General features: G+C 33.5%; 1 protein-coding gene across 6 annotated transcripts in view; it reads left to right on the top strand.

Annotated features, from left to right (window-relative positions):
* Positions 1 to 22,470, top strand: part of axo (axotactin) — a 228,528-nt gene that overhangs the window by 152,679 nt on the left and 53,379 nt on the right. For all 6 annotated transcript variants that reach the window (XM_089100414.1, XM_089100418.1, XM_089100415.1 and 3 more), the window contains exons 17-21: positions 3,273 to 3,467; positions 7,239 to 7,412; positions 8,396 to 8,615; positions 16,863 to 17,113; positions 21,866 to 22,138. In XM_089100414.1, the coding sequence (XP_088956540.1) occupies positions 3,273 to 3,467; positions 7,239 to 7,412; positions 8,396 to 8,615; positions 16,863 to 17,113; positions 21,866 to 22,138 (1,113 nt within the window). The remainder of the gene's footprint in view (positions 1 to 3,272; positions 3,468 to 7,238; positions 7,413 to 8,395; positions 8,616 to 16,862; positions 17,114 to 21,865; positions 22,139 to 22,470) is intronic.

The raw sequence follows: 22,470 nt of genomic DNA on the forward strand, positions 1-22,470 counted from the left end.
AACATCAGCATAATCTTTGTCTTCTATAAAGCTGATACGATCCCCCTCCTGTCACGACTTGGAATATAGACTAATATTGGTTGATCATTTTATTATAAGAATCTTATTGTTATATGTTTTATGTTAACTGCTTGTTTGTTTAAATAAATTCATTTTGAGCTATTTTATTAAAAAGAGTTCTTGTTTCTTGTAAAGAAAATAAGTTTATAAATGGCACGTCAAGAATCAAAACAGCCAGATGTTTTTGCGGTTGAGGCAGTTCTGAAACTTTAATTGAGACGTCTTCTTGTTCAAAAATTTTAAGTAGAAAAACAACAACAATATTTTCAATAAGAATCTATACAATAATATTTATGTCTAAGAACTTATTATCCTTGGCGAGCTCCTCTTGATTCCCCCCCCCCCTTACAAAATTTAAAGTTTACTTAATCCCTCTGTCCAGTATTACTTTTTAAATAGCCTGGATGCACAGTCTTTTGATTTAGTTCATTATTAGCCTCAATATTCCCTTATAGTTTCAAGTTAATGCTTTTTTTTCGTTCCTGAGATATTGTTATTAAAGGCGTTTTGGCAGCCTGGAAGCTCATAGTGTCTTTTGATTTAGTTCAACATGCACTGACAGTTTCTACTTAGAACCGTTAACGAAATATTGCAGATACACTCTTTGGCAACGATTTAAGCACCATTTGTAATGTCTTTTGGTTTAGTTCAATATCCCACTCAACATGCCATGAAAGTTTCAAAACTACTTCTCTTTGCCGTTCTTGACATTCTGCAGACACGCCCTTTTGAAAACCTAAATGCATATTGTGTCCTTTAATTTTAGTCAACATTCCCTGAAGGTTTTTACTCAATACCCTTAGCCATCCCTGAAATATTCTCAGGGGCGCCCATATGGGGGGGGGGGCTCCCCCCCCCCCTGGCTGAATGATGCTGCCTTGTTTTTATATTTTTGTTCCGAGATTTCTATTATATAGCATTAAAAGTACCAATTCGACAAGGTTTGCCCCCCCCTGGAATTCTGCTTATGGGCGCCCATGAATATTATGGATAAGCTCTTTTGACAACATGGATTCATTTAATGTCCTTTAGTTTAATTCAACATCCTCCTTAAAAACTGAAAGTCCCAACTAAATACCCTTCGACATCCCTAAGATTATATAAAATCTGGATGCACATGGGGTATTTTGCTTTAGTTCAACATTCCCTGAAAGTTTCATCTCATTGCCCTTAGCCCTCCCTGAGCTGTTGCAGATGCTCTATTTTGACAACTTGGATGCACATTCTTACTCAGTTCAGTAATTACCTTAACTTTTCCTAAAAGTTTGAACTTAATGCTCTTAGTCGTTCGTAAGATAAGGCAGATACGATCTTTTAAAAGCCTGGATAGACTGTTTCTTTTGATATGGTTCAGCATCCTTCTAATTTATACCTTGAAACTTTTAACTTAATGCCCTCAGCCATTTCTTAGATATTGCAGATGTCTTTTGACAACCTGGATGCAAGGGATGGTTTTTTGTTTAATTAAAAATTTCGTTCAGCATTCTTTGAAATTTTTGCCTTAATATCCTTAACCTTTTCGGACAGCCAAGATGAAAAAACTTGTCACCTTCCCAATAATAAATCTATATGGAAACCATTTGCCACTTACATAATTTACAGCCCTGGCCCTTAGGGCTGTTGGGGTCATGTCAGCCCTGGAAGCATAGTTTATTAGACTTTTGGACTATTTTAACAAATTGGCTATATAAAAATGTTGATCGGATGTCTTCCGGGGCTGAGGGAGAAGGCAGTGGCTAAAAAAAGGCGGGGCTAGGAGGCTTTTTGTCCTTTAATCATTTTCGACTCTTATAAAGAATACTAAAGCTTTCAATTTTCAATGTAATGGGCCTCTTTTGAAGTTTCTACGACAACTCGTTCCATACGAAGTGGCCTCGTTAAAAAAAATATATATATTATTAAAATACATTAAATCCATATCTGTCTTTAGTTAAGCAGCACTATTGCGCTGCCTATGACAACTTGCAAGTTTTGATTTCCCGCTTTGTTTGTATGGAATGTAGCTCTCAAAAGTTGGACGAATGATCGGAGAAAGGAGTGATTCGACTGTATATTTTTGACATCTACCACCCTTTTTAAATTTCTAGAAAACGAGTTGGAGGACACCCAGCCAACTTTGTGTGCCCATGGTCCTTTAGGTCGTACATGGATTTCACTTCGAAATTTTCAAACAGCCGATTTAATCAAAAGGGTCATAGATATTAAAAGATTCACCTCCAAGGGTGACATTATACGTTCAGCCTTAAGGCTAAGGGTCTCGATATATGATTATAGTCCAATAAAATTTAAGTCAAAAGATCAACATGTTACTTTGTCAGTTATAGTCAGAACCCCAGGAAAATTTTGTACCTTATTTGCATAATTTACATCACATTACCCTTGCATAGCTGATTAACGCTACGTTGACAAGGTGATGCAGAGGCAATCTAACTGCCTATAGGCAATTAGCTCACGCATCCAAAGCGAACCACTGTTTTGCTTCAAGTCCGTTATTAGATGAGTTTTACGATGAGATGTTTCACTTTAAATCCTCCTTCCCTGTCTGTAAAAATCTAAAACTTACTGCGTGATTGGCGCTTCACTGAAAGCGAATTATATTACAAATATTCTCTTTTCCATTTATTACAGCATTGAAATGAAACAAAAATTATACTATTCAAATTTTACTAATTCAATTTTATTTGTTATAAAAAGGAGCAATTAAATGTTTGTCTTTGGGCTATAAAATATTACGTTCAGATGCCTACAGGTAAAGAGGTTTTAGCCCACTGCGCCACTGCAGATGTGGGCGGTTCTAACAGATAACAAGCTGAACATGATCGATGAAATAAAGTTCCACCCGGGTTTTTAGCCTGTTGGTGAAATGGTTTCTGACTATAACTGTCGGGTTGCAATCAAAATCATGCATGGATTTGTATCTGTATATTTGGAGGGCCCCAAGTACGGACCTGAAGCCCGATTTTCCTGTACAGTTTTTTTTATCTTTTTTTTTCTATGCAAGGTGGATAGTAAGAATCCTAATTAATTTAAAAACAGCTTTATTTTGAATATATATTATTTTTGTAAACACAAAACCGATATCATTATACTTTATTTGATTTGAACAACATGTAATCTTATAATACGAAAATTTATCGCTTACAAAATCAAAGCTTTAACCACTTCAAAGACAGCCAAAGGTATATCGTTAATGTGGGATTATTTGATTACAGCTGACAGGAAGTGCGCTCATCCAGGGTTATTTTGTAATTGTGATGGCAATGAGAATAAGTGGCGATCAGATGAAGGTTATCTCACCCGACCACAGGAACTTGGCATTACTGAAATATTTGCTCTTCAGCCAAAGAAGCTGAGCCCTTCTGCCGATGGTAGAATTACCCTTGGGCCACTTGAGTGTGTGGAAGCTAGTAAGTAGCCTATAATAATAATAATTTATTTAGTACCTACTATAAAAAAGAAGCGGAGTACATCAAGAACAAAAAAACAAAACCAAAAAAAAAACAAAAAAAAAAAACAACAAAAAAGCAAACTCGCACACTTAACAATTATTTACATAAAACGACGTAAATTATGGTGCGCAGTAAGACCTGCAGATAACGACAGCTTTCCCGCAAACACAGTCAATTTTTCCCGTAAATCAGGGGAGGCCGAATCGCGATAATAGGTGCCGGTTCCGGAACCACGGAGGGAGGCACAAAAGGTACCGAGAAAATTTAAATTAATAAGTCCGGATAGAATTCAGATCTTTAGGCTTCAGAATTGTAAGAAAACCAGATAAAAAAAGAATATACTGATCGCAAAATGAAGAATATAATTTCCCAAGCGCTGTTCTATTGTACCTCCCTCTATTTGCAACAATTTTTAAATATCCTATCTGAATTTTTTTTGGCATTAGAAACTGTCAGAGCCCGAAGTGTTTTGAGATTATTGGTAATGTGAAGACCAAGCCACAGTTAAGAAAAAAACACAGTTAAGAGGGAGACTCGCACTCGAAGTAAAGGAAGCATATTCGCACTTATCAACGTTCAACATAAGCCCAATGCGTCTAAACTGGTCTGAGATCCAGCTGACAGAATGCGAGAGCCCAGCCGTAGAACGACTGACAAGGAAAACATCGTCCGCATAAGCAAGATACGAGACATCAATTCCATCAGAAATGAAAGTCGATGGCAAGGATGAAAGGATAGGAGCAATACATAACTTAAAAATAGTTGGAGAAAGCACACCACCTTGAAGGACCCCGCGCCGAAGAAACACCTTTGAATCGGAAACTACTCCATTACAGTTTACCTGAATAAAAGAGTTAGAATACCAGTGCCGTAACAAAACAACAATAGAAAGGTTAATATTGTTGGAAAAAAAGGAATAGAGTGCATGTGAGTGGACTATACTATCGAAAGCTTTCGAAAGATCAAGAGCATAGATAAGAAGAGGAGATCTATCATTAACAGATTGCAACAGGAGGGAAGCTATCACACGATGGGCGTGCTGACATCCCAGCCTTTTTTGAAAGCCAAACTGGTTTTCACCAAAATTAACATTTTCTGAAATGAAAAGGAGAAGAATATATTCAAAAACTTTGCCAAAAGTGCAGGAAACAGTAATTAGTCGATAAGAACTACACTCTGACGAAGTTTTTCCACGCTTCAAAACCGAGTTGACTGTGCCACAGAGAAAACCGTCGGGAACCATAGAAGTAGATAAACACATCTGAAACAGTAGCTGAAGGTGATCTATCAAACTTGGGCAAACTACTTTTAGATGATAAGACGGAATTCCGTCTTGATCAACAGAGCTAGATTGCATGTTCTTAATAGCTTGACCAATATCAACAGTAGAAACTGATAATACATTACACTGAGAAATACGATTAGGCAAGCACGACTCAAGAAGGTTACTAAAAAGATTTTCAACTTCCCGGTTCATCTTGCCGAAAATATCATTATAATACGACACCCAAGTATGAATTGCTAAAGGACTTCCGGAAAAATCACTACTAAGCTTATCCGAATTCAAAACATGAGACCACTCCTTTCTCGACGCAGGAAAATCAAAACCACATACCCTAGACTGCCGTAAACGTTTTTTATAAGCACGCTCGGTACTTTGCTTCAGATCGAAGACAAATCCTCGATTTGGCCGACCGCAAGACGCCCATATTCATAGCCAAAACTTAGCTTTATTCCTTACAACTTTTAATTCTGGGTCCAAAACCCATTCTGGTTTTCTAGTTTTAACTTTAATCTTTTCTAGAGGAACAGCAGTCGCCTCTGCTTGTCTTAAGCACCATATTATTTTATCATAATATTCATTTAGAGACTGCTTATCATTTGAGAAACGGTCAGTAACTTGAAGCAAATGGTAAGGAACTTTTATAGAACCCAATAACGCGGACAACGTAGTAATATAAAGTGCAAAATTAGCTCTACTTCAATTATTCCTGTGAAACCACTAAGAACTTTGTGTAAATGGTCTAGTAGAACGGGAAGCGCCTAGTGAATCAGAGAACAAAATCGGGAGGTGGTCAATATCACGATAGTCATCATGAACAAGAACAGTCGATACATTAATATTTGGCGAGGAAACTGCATGGTCAATATTAGACAAACTTCGAGATTGGTGAATATATGAATAATCAACACTTTTCTCGACTATTTTATAAGCAGAAAAAGCATCAAGGACTACATCGGATCAAACTGACTGACTTGTAATATCTGTGTTGAAGTCACCAACCACTATGAAATCATACCCAGTTGACACAATAGACGCAAGAATAGCCTTAAGATTTGCCGAGGCTTTCATATGCGCGTTTAAAGTGGAAATAGTTTTTTTGTTACACGGGAGATACACATTTATCAGCACAGTATTACCAAACCGAACCGCAAGGATGAATTTATCACTGTGAAAACACACTGGAGAGAGCAAACTCAGGTTATTCTTAACAATGCACGCGAGGCCTCCAGAAGGTCTACCAAAAGTGACTTCAGCATTAGTTGTAAAAACGGAATGATTACGACTTCTTTTTAACACGTTAATACTAGTAGAAGTCAGGAGGTGAATTCATCCTTCTTGGTTTTTTTCCTTCCAAAATCACTTTATATGTCTGGCTTGTTTCCTTCTGTTGCTATCATTTAACAATAGAAATGTGAAACAATTCAAATTTAAACGTCAATAAAATTATATATTAAACAAAATCACTATCTAATTTCGAGCATCCTCCTCTCTTTCTACTAAAATTTGACCTTTATAAAATGCAAATTCATCCCAAAGTGTCACTTAAACAGCATTTATATATATATATATATATATATATATATATATATACAAGTCAATTTTCGTCATGGAGTTGTTCTCTTTCACGTGATGTTAATATGTTATTGAACACTTAAATCTCGAACTTAAAGCAGTAATTCAAAAGATGACCAATTTGGCACTTGTATGTATGATTACTAGCCTATTATTATATTGGCTCGGAAAAAGTCAGCTTCGTAAAGGTTTTAATCTAGGCCCCTTTTTCGGTAGGTATGTATCACTTTGATTGGCAGCTTTAGCCCTCAGCTCGTGTTTAATTCTGGATAAAAGTTGGCCCCTTGACTCTCATAAATTGAGATCTTGTTTGGGACCTTTGGACTTTTGTATGATAGTTACTTTATTTTATTTTTGGGACTTGAAATATTCTATTTGTAACAAGCCATATGTTTCCATGAATGCTGACTACAAGGATTGTGAGTAAACTAAAATTTTGTTTTATTACACAAACAACAAATTATTCCTAAGAAGCAAAAATGTGTGACTATGAATAGCCTACACACCTCAAGACTGTTGCTAAAGTAATTATGACTATATTATTCAGACTACTGACTAATAGCTTTTAATTTTTCATGGGTTCAAATTCGTGAGAAAAATCGATAAAAAGAGTAAATACTGGACATGTACCGGCCCCAAAACTTCTTCCAAATTCACCCCCCCCCCCCAAAAAAAAGTTAGAACTGTGTGTCCCAGTGATGTTAAAAAGCATTTTTTAAGCGCTGTTTTAGGCCTTCTAGTACCATTTATTTATTTTTATTTTTAACAAAACTAACTGCTTCAATATTAGACCTATGAAGTTGCGAATAATTAAGTATGTCCCTGATTTTCACCATGTTTAAGGAAGAATAAACCTTTTCTTTCTGTTTCAGATACTCAACAATATGTAGTCACTTTTAAATCCTCAGATTCTTACATGGAAGTTCCAGGATGGAGGACTGGTGATTTAGCGTTTAGTTTCAGAACATCAAGCGAATCGGGTATCCTCTTATATCAAGCCATGCTTCATCCGAAACACCCGTATTTTAGAGTTTTATTTTTCAATGGTTAGTTTTTACCAGTTGCTTCTTTCAAATTTAGTAAACACGTTTAAGGGATTGGAAATTGTCAATATGTAACGTAACCTATAACATTTAACATTTCACGTATAACATTTAACATTTTAGCTGATCTCTACCAGCATAAGATAGCAATCATTCTAAAATTGCTGGACAACCTTTATTGCAGTTATCTATTATTTGAAGTAGTTTTGTAACAGTCATTTACTTAATAATACATTTCTTCTTGAAAATTTTATGCTAATTTCCTGGGTCATATTTTTGAATATGTTTTTACTGATTGTTTTGTTATGTTGTTTACTAACCTTAAATATTTGAAAAAGGATGATTTCATCGATTGGATAAAAACTGTGAAGTATATAGAATATATTGTATGTAAGGATATTGAGTGTGTAAAACTTATGTTCAGTAATATTTGAGAAAGTATTTAGAAATCATATAAGTCTCGACATCTAGTTTCAAGGAACTTTATGCTAGAGAGCTTTCTTTGCTTACCAATCTGGCTATTTTTCTTTTGAAGACATAATTACGTCTTCACAATTCTTCCTTTCTATCTATCTCTCTCTTCTTTGATGAAGACAGATACTCAAGATTTCAAGCTTATGTTGCATTATTTTGAGTAAAGCTTATGACAATGTCTAGATAAGCCTCTATAAGCTACTGCCTACTCTTTGCCTTGGTGATTTTTGCAAATTTTAATTTTGAATCTCACTCTATTTCTATAAAAAAAAGAATTTTCGTTAAATTAGTAACGGGTTTGTTCTGCCTATTAAAAAAAATAAAATAAATGTAACGTAAACAGCTTTCACATTATTTGTGTTGATAAATAGGCTTAGTAGGGCAGGAAGGGTAGATCCTCATTTTGACACATGCAGTTGAGCCCTTTGGTGAAATCACTTAATAAAATTTTGTTTCTTTCCTCCTCCATTACAGCACCCTCTTTTTTAAAGCTTGTTCTCTTCTCTCTTCAGATGAATTGACTCTTGAATTTTCACTTAATGGAGTGCAGAGAAGCGTTACTGTCAAATCCAGCAGGGATTTAAATAGTGGTGAATGGCAGCAAGTTTGGATTGACTATAATGAATACCATGTAAGATTTACAGTAAACCAAGAATCAATTCTACTAGATCTAAAGGATGGCGAAGAATTTGGTCCATTCGAAGCAACACTTTACATAGGTGGTGCACCAGAGTGAGTGCTATTGCTTTTTTTGTTACACAAAAGTTTTACAAATTCCAATCCAGAATACCACATTTATTGCTTGCAAATTTGTTCAGCAAGAGGCATTTTATAAAAACGGAATAAATTCACCAAGTCCTCCAATAAATGGAGGAATGGGCTACTTATTGTTTTGCGGACTGGTTAATGTTCTCTCCTTCATTTCACAGAGTGTATCATATAAGGTAAAAAATTACACATCCAAGATATTATTATCATTCAGCTATACAACCAAACACCAAACATTTCTTGATACTATCAACTAACTTCAATTAGCTTCTCATCTTCTTTCACCCTCAGACAGTGTGAAACTCCGTCAATTCTCAGGAGATTATCAGAGTTTGAGCAAGCGGCAATCGCAGACGTCTTTGGCGTATAGAAAAACGAAGTATGTCTGATGCGAAACGTACCCAAAAGTGTTACGCTACTATTGATTTCAGCATAATTTTCACTTAGTCCAAATAAAGTTCGGACCTAAATCTCATTTGTGAAATCCGCATCAAACTGTTTCATCTAAAAAATAAATTTTCAGACCAAATTGTTGTGACAAAACTCAGCTCTTTCGTCATGAGAATAATTTTTAATTGTGTAGATAGACATGCCGTTAGGCCGATCTCTGCCGTAGCAGTGTGCGTTTTCTATTATTCACCTGGTCAGCCAGCTGCAGCAAGAAAAGCTTTTTGGGAGAAGCTGCAGGAATCAACAGATTACGTCCAGAGAACTCACCCATATTTTGGAGTAGTAATGCTAGGAGATGCTAACGAACTTGATAGCAAATCGCTGGCCAGGTCCCTTAGACTCAAAACTCTAGTCGATTTCCCAACAACTAAGCGGAATACTTCTCTGGATGTAATCCTGACCACTCTCTCGGAATATTACCAGAATACAAGTAAACTAGCACCACTTGGTGGAAGTTATCATTATATGTTACAGTGGAACCCCTTGGAAAAAGTAAAAATTAAATATTCAGTAACCGAAGTTTCTTCAAGGCCGATCACTGACCATGGTTTGCTGCAATTCGGTGACTGGATAACGGGAGAAAACTGGATCGCGGTCTCTTCAGCTAAAGACTTGGATTCCCAAGTAGAAGAATTCCATAATAAGGTAAATTCAAAATTTCTCGAGTGCTTTCCCGAACGTAAGACTAAATTCTGTTCTAGTGATAAACCATACGTAAATTCAAAAATAAAGCAACTGATAAAACATAATTTGCACCTAATACGAAAAGGTCAAGTGAACCAAGCAAAACAGTTGGCAACCCAAATAAAATGGAAAATCAAAAAGGCACAAGCAAATTACTATGAAAATGAAGTTGACCATCTTTTGGAGTCCAAGCCGTCGCAGTTTTTTAGTAAAGTAAAAAGTCTGACTGGCAAAAGTTCTCAACCAGTTGACTTCATGAAGGAGGAGCCTCTAGAGAAAACTGCGAATGATTTAAATTCCCATTTTGCTTCAATTGTGCAGTCTTACCCCCCTCTTCCACCCAGGGATCCTCCAGTAAGTTTAACTACTCCTTCAGATGACAATTTAATTGCTGATATTTCATCGTCAATTATAATCCGTAAACTTTCTTCTTTAAAAAGAACTTCTGTTGCTCCTTTTGACATTGCAGTTGCTCTCATTAAAGCATTTGCTAAAGAATTATCATTTCCCCTACAGATAATTTTCAATAATATAACAAAAACAGGATATTTTCCAAAGAAATGGAAGAAAGGGTTTATTACTCCCATTCCAAAGAAAGGAGCAGCTAATGATTTCACTGGTGTCCAGCCGATCACAGTTACGTCAATTTTTAGCAGAATATACGAAAGCTTTGTTGCCACATGGCTGAAAAAATATCTTTTGAAAGTAACTGATCAAAAGCAATTTGGTAACATCTCTAAGTGTTCGACAGTTCATTACCTCGTTAATTTAATTGATTTTATTTTAAAACACCTGGATGAACCTGGAAAATGGATAAATGTAATTGCGATTGCTTTCAGAAAAGCATTTGACCTTGTTGATCACAAAATCCTTTTAGAAAAAATGGCGGATAAAAATATACCCAGCTTAATTATTAAAATCATCAAGGGCTTCTTAACAAATAGAGAGCAAACTGTGAAGTATAAAGACCAATTTTCCACTTCTCTGCCAGTTTTATGTGGAATTCCACAAGGAACTGTGATCGGGCCGCTAGGCTTCCTCCTCATGATAAATGAAATTGCTACTGAGCTGGAGGACAGATGGAAATACGTTGACGACTTGTCCTTAACGCAAATCGTATCTAAGGATTCGAAGAGCAATGCTGCTGGTTTCATCGACAAAGTTACTTCAGAGGCGGCTGAACTAAACATGGTCGTGAATAAAGACAAATGCTCGGTCATGACATTTTCTTTTCTTCAGAATACTCAACCGTTATTCGAACCTCCTATCGCTTCCGAGCTAATAAGCCATAAAATAACTTTACTTGGTGTGGTGTTTTCTTCTGACCTCTCATGGTGGGAGAATACAAAGACAATTGTAAAAAAAAGCTAGCGGCGCAATACAAATGCTAAAAACACTGAAAAAATTTCGAGTTCCTAAGGACAAGCTGAAACTAATATTTCACACTTTCATCCCCCCCTTAGTTGTATATGCTTGTCCGGTTTGGCACTTTGCCCTTACCCAGGATGAAATTGATAAAATAGAACGAGTCCAGAAGAGATCACTGCAAATCATTTATGGTGGTTCCCCTCTACCTTACTCCTTTTACCTCAAGGAATTTAAACGTGAGTCCCTTTCTTCCCGCCGAGGAAAATTATGCCAAAGATTTGGCTCCTCCCTCCTTCAACATCCCATCTACCGATCATCCCTACCCCCACCTTTTGTCCCTATAAGATCTCGTCCCCCCAGGGAAGTGGCTGAGAAGGTTCCGAAACTAACCCCAGTCCACTGTAACACCATGCGCTACAGTAAATTCTTTGTGCCAAGCTTTGTGAAATATTACAATGATCTCTAGTGTTTTTATTGTTTAGTTGATTTTATCCTGACGAAGTTTTATCAGATAATTTTATTCTCAATCTCAAGTGTTTCTATCCTTTAGTTTATTTATCCTGACGAAGTTTTATCAGACAATTTTATTTTGCTAATTATGACTAAGAGACATCATATTTGGGCTTTGCCCACGAGAGCTATGTCTTGTTTTTGAATTAAATGAATTTGAATTTGAGACAGTGTCTGAGTATTGGCATAAATTTTACATTGAAATTCCAGAGACCCCCAAAACAATTTTCAAGTAAGTTAAGCTTGGTATCAGTATATTTCTTAATCGTTGTTCATAAGAGCAAAATTTTCAAAGACGTTGCTAGACTTATTCTCCCCCCCCCCAGTAAAATCCCCCTCGTGTAAATTTGTCCCAGATATTTCCCTCCCGTGGAAAATTTCCCTCACATGGAAAATTGAGCAGCCACATAGAAAGTATGACAAATAAAAATATTGAAGAAAATAAGGAATTCTGGAATATTCTACTAGTATTCCGAAATATAGGCAGACTTTGTAGTTTAGAATGTTTTGTAGTATTTATTTTTGAATTTGAGTCCATCTTAATTACTTTTCCGTGGTTCGAGGGCTGAGTTATAATAGTAGGGTAAGATTTACTTTAACATTGGGGCTGTGGGGCTGATATCAACCCCGAAGGCAAACTTATTAAACATTTCGAAGTTTTTGAAAAAAAAACAGACATCTAAAAATTTGAGTCGATGTCACAGGAGTTAAAGGAAAGCCGTATAGTAGCAAAGAAACAAGAGAGGAGGCTCTCCTTTTGGCCTTTAAAAAAGAAACAAGACTGAAAAATTTTTAATCGAATGATCCCCCTCTATAGTTTCTAAAATAACCTATTCTATATGAAATGTGTGGGAATAAAATTTCTGGTTTTGACCAAAAAGATAGTCCCTAAGACTTTCAAGCATGTGGGCTCCCAAGATCAAACATGCCTCCCTTTTTCCACTATAAAATATATATGTAAAGAATTGACACACTGCATAATTTACGGCACTTATGCAAGGGGCTGTGGGGGTTATGTAGTACTTGGATTCAAATTTGTTGACAATTTTAACTATTTTGAACAAAAAAGGTAATTTGAAATGTTGATCAGATGTCCTGAGTGGTTACAATGCGGCCAGAAACCACAAGAGGTGGAAGGTCAGGAGGGGGCAGCCTTCCTCCTATACGGAATAAGCTCCGCTTGTTATAGGGCTAAATGTTACGCTTTACGCTCATGGGATAATACTTGTTACTGTTTTTTTTGTTCATATTAGAAAAGGGGGTTATGTTCGGTCTTGGTTGTCGTATTGGCTAGGAGCTTTGTTTGTTAGGCCAAGATATTACAATTTTGCTAAGGGCATTCTTTGGAAACGACACGCGTAGAGAGTAAATCAAAATATGCTTTGCACATCCATCGTTTCCCATAAACTGTTTGAGAGATTGTTCTGAAACTTCCAAGGACTTTTTGATGTATATTAGATCTCAAATTCCGAATTAAAATAAGGAGCAGAGGAAGGCCGGAAGACTCTATGTGTATCCATCATCGTAAGTCACGACCATGCATATTTAAAATTGACAGAACTACTGATTCCCAGTAAGGTCTTAAGTATTTTGATGGGAATTTTTTGTTCTTTATTTAATTTCAAGAACATGAGTACTATGGAGTCAACGAATATGAGCGGCCAGTACCACCAGGGACTCAACGAATATCAGCAACCAGTGACTGTGGAGACTCAACGAATACAACTGGCCAATACTAACGTTATCTGAGCTTCTGCTGATATGAACATTTCCAGGAAACATCACTTGCCAGGTGTTATTTTTGGGCTATGCTCCTACACCACTCGTAGCGGTATCTCAGCTTCCAGTAATAAGAAAATTCATGGAAACATCGCTTTGAATGCCAAAATATTAATTATAAAAGAATGGCAATGGGCCCAAGTTATTATCAGTAGACAAATTGAGCTTGATCAAAAGACATATGTAAAAGGGATTTTGACGAGGACTGTAATATACAAGAGGTTCCTAACTTTAAATCAGTTAACATAGTGTAACCCATCTTAAAATTACTTGTGCTGCCATATAATCCTACACTGAAATAGATGGTAGAACTTGGGATAGTATAAGATATTGCCATCTATGAGTACAAATGTGTAGATGACAACAGTAGGGAGAAGACTTTTAAATTTAAAACTACCTGAAATTTCATAATATTTAACAAGATTTTGATAATTTTGATAATAACAGACACGATGTTATAGCATTACGTTAAATTTTGTTAATAGTGAAAATTATTTTGATAGCACCAAATTGAATTTTTTAATCCAATTAGTTTTTATTGTAGCTGAAAATATTTTGTTAGTATCAGGTATGATTTTGATATTACCATGCAGGATTTTGTTAAAAACTTGCAATATTTTGATAATATCATCCAAGGTTTTCATAATACCATAGAGAATTATCATTATACCAGTCGAGATTTTGTATTGTAGTGCAAGGTGTTTGTTAATACCAGAAAGGATTTTGAAAGTACCACACACCATTTTTATAATACTTGGTAAGAGTTTGATAATCTTGCTAATAGCAGATACGATTTCATAGTACTATGTTAAATTTTGGTAATAGTAAACATAATTTTGATTATGTCAATAATGCCATTTTAGATTTTGACGATACTGGGCACGTTTTGATAGTAATAGAAAATATTTTGTTAATGCCTGGTAAGATTTTAACCCTGATATATTTTGTTAATAAGTTTTATGATTTTGATAATACCATGTAAGGATTTGATTATGGAATAGAGCGTTATCATTATATCGGACGAGATTTTGATAATGCAGTGAAAGATGTTTGATAAAATTGGACAAGATTTTGATAATACCATACAAGATTTTGGTAATACTTGATAATGTTTTGATAGTACCAGACACGATATTGCTAAAACCATTCTAATTTTTGATAATAACATGCAAGATTTAGGTAATACTAGAAAGAATTTTCATAATATCAACAACACTTTAATAATGCAAGACAAGATGTTGTAATATTTAACAGGATTTGGTAATATCCTGCAAGACTTTGATAATGTCATGTGAGGTTTTGATAATATTTGACAAGATCTTGACAATCTCGGTAATAGTAGACATGATTTTGATAGCACTTTGTTAAGTTTCGTTAATAGGCAATATGATTTTGATAGGACCATAATAAATTTTGGTAAAAGGAGATACATTGTGATTATAGCTGAAAATATTTTGTTAATACCTTGCGATATTAAATGATAATACCATACAAGATGTAGTTAATAACTTTCGTAACTTTGATAGCACTATGTATCGTTTTGATATTGTCATGAACGATTCCCATTAAACCAGTCGAGAGTTTGATAATGTAATGTGAAATGTTTCATAATATTAGACAAGATTTTGATAGTATTATACAAGAGTTTGGTAATACATGACAAGATTTCGATAATCTTGATAATAGCACACGCGATTTCATAGTACTACGTGAAATTTTGCGCAATAGCAGACATGATTTTGATGACACTATCATATGATGACACTACCATATTTTGACAATATCAGACACGTTCTGATAGTACCGGAGAATATTTTGTTAGTGTCAGGTAAGATTTTGATAATACCAAGCAAGATTTTGTTAATAATTTGCATGATTTTGGTAATACCACTTCAGTTTTGATAATGCAATAGAAGATTCTTGTTACATGTGGCAAGATTGTGATAGCGTTGTGCTAGATTTGTGATAATATCAGAAAAGGTTTTGATAATACCAAACAAGATTTTGGTAATGCCTGATAATATTTTGATTGTAACAGACATGATTTTTCTAGAACCATTCTAGATTTTGATAATAACTTTCGAGATTTAGGTAATACCCGAAAGAATTCTCATAAAATATCACAAAACCTTGATAACGCAAGACAAGATTTTGTAATATTTAACATGATTTGATAATATCATGCAAGACTTAGATAAAATCATGTAAGGTATTGATAATACTAAACATGAGTTTGGTATTCTTGATAATCGCAGACACGATTTTGATAGCACTATGTTAACTTTCATTAATAGGTGACAGGATTTTGATAATTTAGTGGAAGCTGTTTGATAATATTAGACAAGATTTTGATAATACCATACTAAATTTTGGTAGTGTCTGATAATATTGGGATGGTAACAGACACGATTTTGCTAGAACCATTCTAGATTTTGATAACTACTTGCAAGACTTAGGTAATGCCTGAAAGGATTTTTAAAATATCTCACAAGACTTTGATAATGTAAGTCAAGATTTTGTAATATTTGACAAGATTTGATAGTATCATGCAAGACTTTGATAACATCATGTAAGGTTTTGATAAAATTAGACATAATATTGATAATCTTGATGATAGCAGACACGATTTTGATAACACTATGTTAAGTTTAGTTGATAGGTAACATGATTTTGGTAGAATCGTATTAGATTTTGGTAATAGCAGTCACGTTTATATTGTTGCTGAAGATATTTCGCAAATAACTTGCGAGATTATAATGATACCATATAAGATTTTGCTAATAACTTGCATGATTCTTATAGTAGTGTGTGTGGTTTTAATATTACCCAAGAGGATTCTCATTATATTAGTCGAGATTTTGATAATGTAGTGCGAGATGTTTCATAATATCCGACAAGATTTTGATAATTTCATACAAGAGTTTGTTAATACTTCGCAAGATTTTGATAATGTTGATAATAGCAGAGACAATTTAATAGTACTGCGTTAAATTTTGGTAATAGCAAACATGATTTTGATCACACCATTTTAGATTTGACAATATTAGACACGTTTTAATAGTACTAGAAAATATTTTGTTAATGTCAGGTAAGGTTTTGATAATACAATGCAAGATTTTGCTTATAACTTGCTTGATTTTGATAACAACACTTCAGGTTTTGATAATGCAATAGAGGATTTTGGCTATGTCAGGCGATATTTCTGATAATGTAGTGCAAGATGTTTGATAATATCAGACGAGATTCTGATAATATCCCACAAGATTTTGGTAATGCCTTTCCTCAAACTTAAAACACTAATTGCTCTAATTTATTGAGACAAATATTATTAATCTTGTTTACCCAACAGCCTTCCTGATAAAGAAATGTGCAAACTCCACTTTTGGGGAAACTTACTTTAATTTAATTTTCAAATTTCAGAGAAATGCTGCAGCGTTCGAATCATACTGAAGGTCTCATTGGATGTTATCGTGGTTTAGTAATGAATAACGAAGTTGTCAACTTGTACGCTTACATGAACGCCCGTTTTCCAGATATGATACAGAAACATTGTTTGCCATCTTGTGATCCCAATCCTTGTCAAAATGATGCACCTTGTGTTGAATTTTGGGGTTCTTACAAGTGCATATGTCAAAATCCGTTAGCTCATTTTGGACATAATTGTGAAACTAGTAAGTTCAATTCACCTTATGCTGATTATCTCGAGAACTATAATATTTGTTATTTGAACTTTAAGTTACACTGAAACATTAATTGTTGTGGACGAAGAGAGCTAAGGAGCCTACTCTACTCGCTCACATTCTTGGGCAACTTTATGTTCTGCGGTACTTCCATCTTCTTATGCAAATTCTAAAAAATATCCTCTTTACTAAGGCTTTGAACAATGCTAACTGCCGTCCCTCCTCGCGGAAATACAATCTATATCATGCCATAAAATACACTTCATAGATTGGCAAGTCACTTCCGTTAAAAAAAAATAAAAAAAAAACCACATACCCAACCCCACAATGCAAAAACAGAAAAAGAAAAACGTCAAAATTTAGAAACAAAACATTCATAAAAGCATAAGGCTAAAGGCTATTTTGATTTTACAGCCGAGTAAGTCGTAGTGACGGAAACGAAATTCAGTCCTTCCCTGCTCTGATTCACCCAAGAAAAAAATTGTTCAAGTTTTCTAGATTTAGTTGTAGTGAAATTCTTTTTTTTGCCCGTCAAAAAAATGTAACAGTTCAAATAGTGAAAAAAGTGAAAAGTATGAGCCTTTGTCAATATTAAATTAAAAAAAAAACAAGTTTTTTTTAACTGAAAGTAAGGAGCAACACTAAAACTTAAAACTAACAGAAATTATTCCACATATGAAAGGGGCTGTCCCCTCCTCAACACCCCGCTCTTTACGCTAAAATTTGACTCTTTCTCACAACCCTTCTTTATAAAACAATAAAGAAACTTTAGCATAAGAAGCGGGGTGTTGAGGAGGGGACAGCCTCTTTCATACACGGAATAATTTCTGTTCGTTTAAAGTTTTATTATCGCTCCTTATTTTCAGTTACCAAAATTTGTTTTTTAATTTAATTTCTGAACGTTTTTGAATTAATGCACGTTTTGAATTTAGCTCACCGTACATATTGAAACTAAATTTGCATATTAATTTTACTTTTTTTTAACTAATAATAACCTTATAATAACCTAAGTTTGAGTTTTGTCCCAGTTGCTTAAGAATGACTCCTGAATCACAAAGACTGTTTAATTAGAATAATAACCTCTTTTAAAAGTTAAAAAACAATTTTTAGCGTAAGAGCGAGCTATTGAGGAGAGGCAACCCATCTCATATACGTAATATTTTCTGTTCGTTTTAAGTTTTAATGTTGCTTCTTACTTTCAATTGAAAAAAACTTGGTTTACTATTATATAAGAATCATAGTTATGAAGCTGCCTAAGGTAAAATTAAATGCTAAGATTGACCGGAAAATAACACAAACAAATTATTGCATATATCGGCCATTATTTAACAAAATTCGAACTTCAGCGTAAAGAGCGAGGTACTGACGAGGCGATGAACTTCCCAATATACGTAATGTGAGGGGGTTCACCCCCCTTTAAATAGCTCGCTCTGTACGCTAAAGTTCAAATTTTGCTCCAATTCTTAAAGAATGACGCCTGAATCATAAAGACCACTTAATTGAAATAAATTACTCTTTTCAAATTAATAAAAGTACTTTAGCGTAAAGAGCGAGGTAGTGACGAGGGGACAAATTCCCTCATATACGCAATAGTTTCTGCTCGTTTTGAGTTTTAATTTTACTCCTTACTTTCAGTTGAAAAAACTAGTTTTTTTATTTAATTTCTGATTGTTTTTTAAATAATGCTGGGATATCCAGTGCTCCTTCATGTAAATTCTCTTACCCCCTGAAAATTACCTCTGTGGAAAGATCCTCTCCCGTTACCCAATCCTCCCGACCCCCCCCCCCCCCAACAGAAAAAATCCCCCTGAAAACGTCTGTATACTTACCAATAACCAATACTATATGTAAACAATGGGCAAAGTTCATAACTTGCATCCCTTCCTCCAGGGACTGTGGGGGATTGACTGGTCCTCAAAGATATAGTTTTTAGATATTTTGACAATTTCGAACAAAATGGCTATCTCAAAATTTTTATCCGGTGACTTTGGGAAAAAAAGAGCTTGGCCTTGCTCCCCTCCAATTTTTTTTGGTCACTTAAAAAGGGCACTAGAACTTTTAATTCCGTTATAACAAGCCCTCTTGCGAAATTTTAGGACCACTGGGTTGATATAATCGCCCCTGGAAAAAAATTAAACACGCATCCGTGATCTTTCTTCTGGCAAAAAATACAAAATTCCACATGTGTGCAGATAGGAGCTTGAAAACTCTATGGTAGGGTTCTCTGATACGCTGAATCTGATGGTGTGATTTTCATTAAATTCTACGACTTTTAGGGGGTTTCCCTCCTTTTTTTGAAAATATGGCAAATTTTCTCAGGCTCGTAACTTTTGATGAGTAGGAGTAAACTCCATGAAACGTGTATATTTAAAATTTGCATAAAAATCTAATTGTTTTGATTATCTATTGGTCTAAAATTCCGTTTTTTAAAGTTTCGGTTAGTATTGAGCCGGGTCGGTCCTTACTTAAAGTTCGTTACCACAAACTGTTTGAAAACCTACCAAACGTCAGTGGAGCCAATTTGAAAAAAACATAGGGGGGGGGGGGAAGGAATTATTCCATTTTTTGAAAACAAAGATACAAAAAAGAAGGTATTTTCGAAACTCTAGGATCAATTCTCACTCTATAATTGATATATGTGGCAAGTGCAGAGCCTGGAAGACCTTCTTCCATTCTAATCCTAGATTGCTTATAATAAATGCCTTGGGTTTTACAAACGAAAAAAAATAGAATCAAATCCAAAATAAAATTCCTATCTCCTTAAAATGACCAGTATGAAAATATATTACGGAATAGCTTATCTTCTATATAAATATCCCAATTTTGGTATTAATCGCTTACTCTCTTCTTTGCCTGGTATGTCAATAAAAAAAAAAATTGATTTTTGATTTTTAATCAAGCACCGTTTTAAGTTTAAATCATTATATAATTTTCTTTTCTGATCGTCTAAGTTTTAATATGACCCTTTACTTTACTTTGAGATACATTTTTCGATAAGTTTTGTTTTTAAATTAGTATTGAAATTGGCGGAGCATCGGGGATTTTGTGCAAGTGTAATTGCGTCGTTCATGGAAAATTTTTTTTTTTTCCTGATCAGTTTGTAAATTGGTATCTCTGAACTATTCAAAGGAAAAAAAAAAACCTACTTTAATAAAATTCCAGTCGAAAATAACAATATTTTACTTAAATATTTTTCCAAGATCACTCTCAAAGTTCAACTGACCTCCTCATTTGACCTACAAGGCTCAATTGATCTGCATGGCGCCTAATTAATCAAACAATCACCGAACACAAACTTGATACAAATAGAAGATCAAATACAATGCAAGACTAACGCAGGTCGAAACGCTTAAGAATAGTAACGACGTGATTGGTATTCATTCGCTCTTGTCAATCTTCATTTTGGAAGTTTTTCCGGTTGATTTCAGAAACATTTAAGAAAAAACTTTAAGGGTGCTGGGAGGAAGAAACAAATGTTCTGAAAGTCATGACCTATCTAGATCTTTCTTCACTCTAGAAAACATTAGCATAGCTTTGCGAGTCAGCTTTTTCAATCTTATGCAAGCTATGATGGTAAAAGTTGAAGTTAGGTTAGCTTAAATTTGGTTATAAATATCACAAATGGGTTAAAAACCTAAGCTAACCTAACTTAAAGTAACCGAACTAAACCTAACCTTATCTGTCATAATCAATCCTTCCATTAAATTGAAAAAGCAGACTGGCAACACTGACTAAATCCAAGGAGAAAAAAAAGTATCTCCGACATTCACCAATTTTGGACCATTCACGGTAACACACACACACATATATATATGTATATATATATATATATATATATATATATATATATATATACATATATATATATATATATATATATATATATATATATATATATATATATATATATATATATATATATATATATATATATATATATATATATATATATATATATATATATATATATATATATATATATATATATATATATATATATATATATATATATATATATATATATATATATATATACAAGTCAATTTTCGTCATGGAGTTGTTTCTTTCACGTGATGTTAATATGTTATTGAACACTTAAATCTCGAACTTAAAGCAATAATTCAAAAGATGACCAATATATATATATATATATACATATATATATATATATATATATATATATATATATATATATATATATATATATATATATATATATATATATATATATATATATATATATATATATATATATATATATATATATATATATATATATATTAGTATATATAATTATTGTTAAGTTGATATTTAAGTGTTAATAATATTAATATAGTGATATATAATATATAATATTATATATATATATATATATATATATATATATATATATATATATATATATATATATATATATATATATATATATATATATATATATATATATATATATGTATATATACAAGTCAATTTTCGTCATGGAGTTGTTTCTTTCACGTGATATTTATATGTTATTGAACACTTAAATCTCGAACTTAAAGCAATAATTCAAAAGATGACCAATATATATATATATATATATATATATATATATATATATATATATATATATATATATATATATATATATATATATATATATATATATATATATATATATATATATATATATATATATATATATATATATATATATATATATAGTGACAGTATTTGTTACTATTTATTTTTTCTTATTTTCAGATATTAATAAAAATGCCTTAACATTCCGATCTCGAGGAACCTTCGTCGAAGCAAATGCCACGTCAAAAATTGACGCACATAAATTTGGATTGTTTCGTTTTTTCTCCGAAGACATACTTCTTAATATCAGAACGTTTGATACGTCCTCTCTTGTTTTATATGCCTATGATTATATGAATAACTTCGTTCAGCTACATACTGACCAAAATAACAAGGTGGTTTTTACCTTCAATTCTGAAGACATTATTCAACAGGTTGCAACTAATTTGGAAGGTTTGTTTATCAATATTTTCCTGACCTTATTCTTTTCTCTAGTGTTCTGTCCTAACATTGATCTGAAACCTATTTCAGGTACTTTGAATGATAAATGGCTGACTTAGAAAGAATAAATTTAGATGTCAGTATTTTGTTTACTGGATTAATTTCGTAAACTTTAAATTGATATGAATCATTGGAATTTTAAAACTTTTTTATGACAATAAAAAATAAGTAAATAAAACCGTTAGCCAACGTTTTCTTTTATTTTGGATATTCCAAAGTTTAATTGTATGAGATTTTACGATGATCTAATATTTTTGGTAAGATACTTTTCATTTTCCGTGGTA

Source organism: Artemia sp. Qi Xiang Cuo, chromosome 14 (assembly GCF_049724085.1).
Source record: "Artemia sp. Qi Xiang Cuo chromosome 14, ASM4972408v1, whole genome shotgun sequence".
Taxonomy (NCBI): domain Eukaryota; kingdom Metazoa; phylum Arthropoda; class Branchiopoda; order Anostraca; family Artemiidae; genus Artemia; species Artemia sp. Qi Xiang Cuo.